Raw genomic sequence first — 7,676 nt, forward strand, 5'->3', positions numbered from 1 at the left:
AAAAAGAAAGAAAAAGAAAAAGAAAGAAAAAGGACTTCATAATTGTTAGATAAAATTGTTAGAACGAATAAACTAATTCAGTAAAGCTGCAGGATAAAAATCATTATTCAAAAATCAGTTGTGTTTCTATATGCTAACTATCCAAAAAAGAAATAAGAAAAACAATCCCATTTACAATAGTATCACACCAAAAAAAAACTTAGAAAAAAATTTAACCAAGAAGGTGAAAAATCTATACACTGAAAACTATACAACACTGGTGAAAGAAACTGAAGACACAAATAAATAGAAGGATATCCTGTGTTTATGGATTGAAAGAGTTAATATGGCCAAAATATCCATATTACCCAAAGTGAACCACAGATTCAATGCAATCCTTAAATAAAGGGAAAAAGACCCTAAAAGCCATATGAAATCACAAAAGATTCTGAATAGCCAAAGCTATCTGGGGCAAGAAAAACAAAGCTGGAGGCATCATATTATCTGATTTCAAAATATATTACAAAGCTATAGTAATTATAACAATATGGTACTGGCATAAAAACAGACATATATACCAATGAAACAGCCCAGAAATAAATTCCCACATTATGTCCCATTAATTAATCCTTGGCAAAGGTGCCAGAAACAACAGGATAGTCTCTTCAATAAATGGTTATGAGAAAACTGGATATTCAAAGGCAGAATAATGAAATTGGAGACTCTTATCTCATACCATATTAAAAAATCAACTCAAAATGGATTAAAGACTTAAACATAAAAACTAACAATAAAAATACTAGGAGAAAACACGAAAAAGGATTCTTGACATTGGTATGGGCAATGATTTTTTAAATATATAACTCCAAAAGCACTGGCAACAAAAGCAAAAATAAACAAATGAAATTGCATCAAACCAAAAAGCTCCCCACACAGCAAAATAAACAATTAACAGAGTGAAGAGACTACCTATGAAATGAAAGAAAAATATCTGCAAACCATACGTCTGATAAGGAGTTAATATCCAAAATATACAAGGAACCCAAACAATGTAATAGCAAGAAAACAATCCAATTAAAAAATGGGCAAAGGACCTGAATAAACATTTTTTAAAAGACATCCAAATGGCCCAGAAGTATATGAAAACATGCTCAATACCACTAATCATCAGAGAAATATAAACGAAAGCCACAATGAGATATCACCTCATACCTGTCACCATGGCTATTATCAAAAAGATAAACGATAGCAAGTGTTGTTGAGGATGTGGAAAAAAAGAGAACTCTTGTAAACTATTGGTGGGAATGTAAATTGGTACAGTCTTTATGGAAAACAGCCTGGAAGTTCCTCAAAAAATTAAAAATAGAAAGATCATATGATCCAGCAATACCACTTCTGGGGATACAGCCAAAATAAATAGTCAGTATCTTGAAGAGATATCTGCATTCCTATGTTCACTGCAACAGTATTCACATAATCCAAGATAAGGAATCAACAAAGGGGCCAACAATGAACACACACATAAAGAAAATGTAAGAGTTATACACACATACCCACACACACAGGAATATTATTCAGCCTTAAAAAGAAAGGACATCCTGTCTTTGTGATAACGTTGATGAACCTGGAAGATATTATGCTAAGTGAAATAAGCCAGGCACAGAAAGACAAATAGAGCATGATCTCACTTATATGCGAAATCTTAGAAAAAAAGTCAAACTCAGGATCAGAGAGTAGAAAGTAGAATGGAGGCTGCCAGGGGCTGGGGGTTGGGGGAAATGGGAAGAATGTTGGTCAAAAGGTACAAAGTTTCAGTTATGCAGGATGAATAAGCTCTGGAGATCTAACACACAGCATTGTGACTACATATAACAATACTGGGCTGGGAGTGGTGGCTCACGCCTGTAATCCCAGCACTTTGGGAGGCGAGGCGGGCAGGTGGCTTAGCTCACAAGTTCAAGACTTGCCTGGGCAACATGGCAAAACCCCATCTCAACAAAAGATACAAAAATTAGTTGGGCATGATGGTGCACACCTGTGGTCCTAGCTACTTGGAAGGCTGTGGTGGGAGGGTAGCTTGAGCCAGGGAAGCGGAGGTTGCAGTGAGCCAAGACTGTGCTACTGCACTGCAGGGTAGGCAACTGAGCCATATCTTGTCTCAAAAAACAAAACAAAACAAAACTGTATTGTATAGGCAAAATTTGTTAAGAGAGTAGATGTTAAATGTTCTTACCACCCTACAATGTGAAGTGATGGGTATGTTAACTAGCCTGATTTTGGTAATCATTTCACAACGTGTACATGTATCAAAACATGTTGTACACTTTAAACATATACAATTTCTATTTGCAAACACACCCTGATAAAGTTGTGGGGGAAAAGTCAAAGAAAAGCAAAACTACAATCAAAAGTCAGGTAGATAATGTAGTCCTTGCTGCCTTGATGATGGTAGGGTTTACTGTAGGATTTACTGACTCCTTCTGATCTATATATTCCTTTAAGCACCAGCTGCTAAAGGCATTTCCTTCCCTACATTTGCCATTTCCCTTAATTACCCATCCTCTCTTTGTCTCACCCTTCCCCTACTCCTACATACGAGACTCAAAGCAACAGGACTGATCTGTCAAGACTTTAAGGACCACTCATGAACAGCACTATGATCTTCCAAGTGCAGGGAGTTATATAAATTACCCCTACCTATAGTCAAAGTCTCCTTGAAACATCTCAAAGCAGATTTTATTCACTTGCCAAGAGAAAAATTTTCCTGTATTATAAAAAGACCATTATTCTACCTAGACTACATAGAGTTGTACAGTAAACCAACGAAGAAGGCACAAACCCTTTTCTTCCATATTCAAGTATCTTTTACTTACCTGAAACTCCACCCAAATCAAAAAATTTGTTTGTGTCAAATGCATAAATCTAAACATTTGTGTAGCAGAAAGATTTCACTGAAGGAAAAGTTCTTAGTAATAATAACGTTTCACTAGTTACAATACAGGTATTATACTTTAAACACCTTTCAGAAAATTAAATATCTATGTTTATACTGCCTGAAATTCCAGCAATCATCATTATAACAAAAGGGTTCTCTTTGATATTTCGGTTTCTTTTTTTATAATAATAACTTAGTTTTCATGCAGAGTTAGTATCAACACTATTTTTGAAGAAAATAACTTTAGTTTAAATTTGAAGATCTTTACTTCTTTGTGCATATTCAACCATGTGCCACTTGGCAATACCATTTTTATAAATAAACTGCACAAGCCAACAGTGCCAAAAGCCCAAGCATGTAAATGCTAAAGTGAACCAGTTCCCCCACAGATTTCATTTTCTTCGTCCCTTTTATTTATATGCACTGTATATAAATAAAGCAGAGTCTCCTTCATGCTCACCAAATTATAGCATGTATTTTTCTTAAATAGGAAAATATGATGTAAATTAAAATGTTAGCAGACACAAAGAAAATGCTCTCTTTTACATTATTCATAAATAGACTTTGTTGGGTATTGGCATGAGTAATATAAACCATCATCACTTGGTTCAACATTCTGTATACTCCTAACTTATCTCAACTATAATAGAGAGACACATGCATAAACAGGAATATTTTTATTTATTATTTTTTGTTGTTGTTGAGACAGACTTTCACTCTTATTGCCCAGGTTGGAGTGCAATGGCGCAATCTCAGCTCACCACAACTTCAGCCTCCTGGGTTCAAGTGATTCTCCTGCCTCAACCTCCGGAGTAGCTGGGATTACAGGTGCGTGCCACAACACCTAATTTTTGTATTTTTGGTAGAGACAGGGTTTTGCTGTGTTGGTCAGGCTGGTCTTTAACTCCTGACCTCAGGTGATCCACCCACCTCGGCCTCCCAAAGTGCTGGGATTACAGGCGTGAGCCACTGTGCCTGGCCCTAAACAGGAATATTTTTAAAACAATAAATTCTTGGTGTCTTAGCATAAATGCTCAAGTGAATGACAAAACAGGTCACTTAACATAAGATACATTAAGAGTAAGTCCTCAGCTGGGCACAGTGGCTCACGCCTGTAATCCCAACACTTTAGGAGGCCAAGGTGGGAGGATAGCCTGAGCCCAGGAGTTTGAGACCAGCCTGGGCAACAACAACAAGCTCCCATGTCTATTTTAATTTTGAAAATAAGAAATAAAATAATAAAAAATAAGCCCTCGAGGAATTAGCTTATGAATCCCTATGTGAGCAAAAGTGATCATTCAAGCCAAGGTTTAAGTCATTTAATTCCCAAACTAAAATAAAGAAATTATCCAAACAAAATAGAAACCAAAACCTTTCTATTTCAAAATAGTAATACAAAGGTCAGTCTGGTAAGCTTGCAAGCATGATAATACCTGGTTCAGAGAAAGTATCACTAATATCATCATCCTTATCATCTTCATAATCCTCTTCCTCTTCTTCCTCCTCCTCATTTTCAGACAGTTCATGCTCGCTGCCGAATCCTTCATCATGGTCCTCATCATCAACATCCTCCTCGTCCTCCTCATCTTCTTCAGGACTGCATTTGGTTGGCTGTTCACCCAAGTTGTCGGAGACAAACAGAGAATAATTGTGCTCTTCTTTTTTCTGGGATGAATCTGAGACTGATGTACTGGCAGAAAGACTGCTGCTCTCTCCTGCGGCAAGTGACCCAGGACCTTCCTGGGGTAAGGGACTTAGTAATAGTTCCTGGGTTTCTTTAAAAGGCAAAGCGGGAGTGGCATGACCTTGAAGAGGCTCCATCCCTTTTTTCTCTTGTCTCTTTGCCACTGCACCACAGTAGCAGGTGTTCTCCTTTGCTGCATCTGTGTGAATCTGGCTCAACAAAGGCCGGCTCTGCTGCACTGGGTTGATCTTTACCTTTGCCTTTTTTACATAGTCTTTACATTCAACATGAAAGTTCACCTTTTCATTATGATACATGTTGGTCTTCACCATGATTTGTGTGCTTGAAGTGGGTTTACTTGCTTTTTGGACACAGTCTGACAAAGGGACCTCAGCCTGCAGAGTCTTAGAAGAACACACAGGAGCAGCTGCTCTGCTTGTGATCTTTTTACCAGGGAATGAAGTGGGTAAGGGATTTTGTTTGACACTGAAAAGTGAATCGGGGTAATAAAGGGAATCAGAAACAGACTGTGAGTCCTCACTATTAAGTTGAGCTAAAGTTGGAGTTTTACTTATAACCTCTTCATCTTGGTAAGGACTAGAAAAGTCATCAAGACCCAAGTAATCCACTTCTTTTGTTCCCCAGATGTCACAGCTGGTAAGTTTGGTATATTTTGTTAGGTCTTCACAGTATGTATCCCACTGTTCCCAGTTTGAGGTTAAAGCACCCTCATTATCCAGGACATCTGTGAAAGACTCCAGATTTTCAATGTCTTTGCAGTCCTCCAAAGAAAGAAAGTTGTCTCTAGGATTCTGTTGGTAGTTCATCTCTCTATCCTGAGAAAGGTTTTAAAAAAGAAATTGCACATCATATTTTAGGAAGGAAATATTCACCTCCATATGTCAAACTGATAAATCAGTACTTGACTTTTGGTCTGTTTTAACATAAAGGCTACTGACGTGATGCTTTATTATTCCATATAATGCCATCATTTCCCTAGGCAAGAAAAAGTAGAGTGAAAATAAAACAAACAACAAACAATTAAAAATTAAATTTAAAAAAGAGGGAAAGTGTGTGCCTTGAGAGGCTCAGGTATGATCCAAATATCAAGGGCTCTTGAGTTTTACCATAAACATTCTTCCTGAAAATAGTTTACATTTCCTTATCTTAGAAGGATTTTGGGATCTCCTTAGCAGTGGTGGGGGGGGGCACACTTCAATTAAAAAGCAAATAATGTGATATGTGAGAGAGGAAAATTTTAAATATTAGTAACAATGAAAATAATAAAGACACCCTCATTACAGAAGAAGATATCTTTTCAGTGGGAACTTAAATATAGAGGCAAAGAACAATCCAAAGAGAGCTGGAATTCAGCCACAGAATGGTAAGATCTTTTGCAAGATCTTATAACAACACTTGGGCAGGCAGAGTAAAATACTCCTCATGAATTTTAGAGGTTTTTTTTTTTTTTTGTATTTTTAGTAGAGACGGGGTTTCACCATGTTGGCCAGGCTGGTCTCAAACTCCTGACCTCAAGTGATCCGCCCACCTTGCCCTCCCAAATTGCTGGGATTACAGGCTTGTGCCACTGGAGATGTCAATTTCAAGTATCAGTTAAGACTCTGCAGTCACTGAAATGAATGCAGCTTAGCTCTAATGTACAAACATGAAAGACTGCCCACCATACATTTTTATTTTTAAAAGAGCAAGTTACAGAAAACTGTTATCTATATTATCCAATTAAAAAGTATATATATATACAAAAAAAGATATACATATGTTTACATATGCATAGAAAAAAAACCTGTTAGTTATGTTTTGGTAAAAGGTTTGGAAGGTGGAGGCACAGGAAGAAAATGAAGTTTTCAGTCTTCCAGAGTTGTTTTTTTTTTTTTTTTTTTTTTTAATTTTTGGGGGGGTGTGTGTGTGTGTTGTCTGCGTTTTGTTTTTGTTTGTTTGTTTGTTTTTGAGACAGAATCTCACTCTGTCACCCAGACTGGAGTGCAGTGGCGTGATCTTGGCTCACTGCAACCTCTGCCTCCGGGTTTAAGGAATTCTCTGCCTCAGCCTCCCGAATTGCTGGGATTACAGGCACGTGCCACCACACCCAGCTAATTTTTTTTGTGTTTTTAGTAGATACACCATCTTGGCCAGGCTGGTCTTGAACTCTTGACCTCGTGATCTACCTGCCTCAGCCTCTCAAAGTGCTGGGATTACAGGCGTGACCACTGCACCTGGCCTGTCTATGTTTTTACAGTTTTACTGAAGTATAATTTCACATACCATAAAACCAACCTATATTAAGTATACAATTCACTAATTTTTAGTAGATTTATGCATTTGAGTACTCAGTTTTCCAGTTTTTATATATTTTTGTGTTTTTTCAATTTGATGTAATTAAAACTGTTTTTAAAATGTTTTTCTTTTTTTCTTTTGAGATGGAGTCTTGCTCTATCGCCCAGGCTGGAGTACAATGGCTTGATCTCGGCTCACTGCAACCTCTGCCTCCTGGGTTCACGCTATTCTCCTACCTCAGCCTCCCAAGTAGCTGGGACTACAGGTGCCAGCCACCACGCCCGGCTAATTTTTTTGTATTTTTTAGTAGAGATGGGGTTTCACCGTGTTAGCCAGGATGGTCTCAATCTCCCGATCTCGTGATCCTCCTGCCTGGGGCTCCCAAAGTGCTGGGATTACAGGCGTGAGCCACCGCGCCTGGCCTAAAATGTTTTTCTTATGAATTTTAAGTGTCTATTTACCTCAAGAATAAATGATAAGTATAGGCAGATCCTGTTTGGAACTGCTATTTTAGTGTCACATTCTTTATGTCATTCATATGCCTTGCTCAACGTTTTCCCACTGAGAAGTCCATTATCTTTACCAAAAACTAGATTTGAAGATATTTACATAATCTTTTACTATTTTTGATGGGTTAATTTGTTTCTTCTTTTTTTTTTTGAGACGGAGTCTTGCTCTTGTTGCTCAGGCTGGAGTGCAGTGGCGCAATCTCGGCTCACTGCAACCTCTGTCTCCCGGGTTCAAGCGATTCTCCTGCCTCAGCCTCCTGAGTAGCTGGGATTA

General features: G+C 37.8%; 1 protein-coding gene across 1 annotated transcript in view; it reads right to left on the minus strand.

Annotated features, from left to right (window-relative positions):
* CREBRF (CREB3 regulatory factor) overlaps positions 1-7,676 on the minus strand; it is a 94,996-nt gene that overhangs the window by 44,005 nt on the left and 43,315 nt on the right. Inside the window, exon 4 of the mRNA XM_011987697.1 lies at positions 4,348-5,434. Coding sequence (XP_011843087.1) covers positions 4,348-5,434 — 1,087 coding nt within the window. The remainder of the gene's footprint in view (positions 1-4,347; positions 5,435-7,676) is intronic.

Source organism: Mandrillus leucophaeus, unplaced genomic scaffold (genome assembly GCF_000951045.1).
Source record: "Mandrillus leucophaeus isolate KB7577 unplaced genomic scaffold, Mleu.le_1.0 Scaffold314, whole genome shotgun sequence".
In the NCBI taxonomy this organism is placed as follows: domain Eukaryota; kingdom Metazoa; phylum Chordata; class Mammalia; order Primates; family Cercopithecidae; genus Mandrillus; species Mandrillus leucophaeus.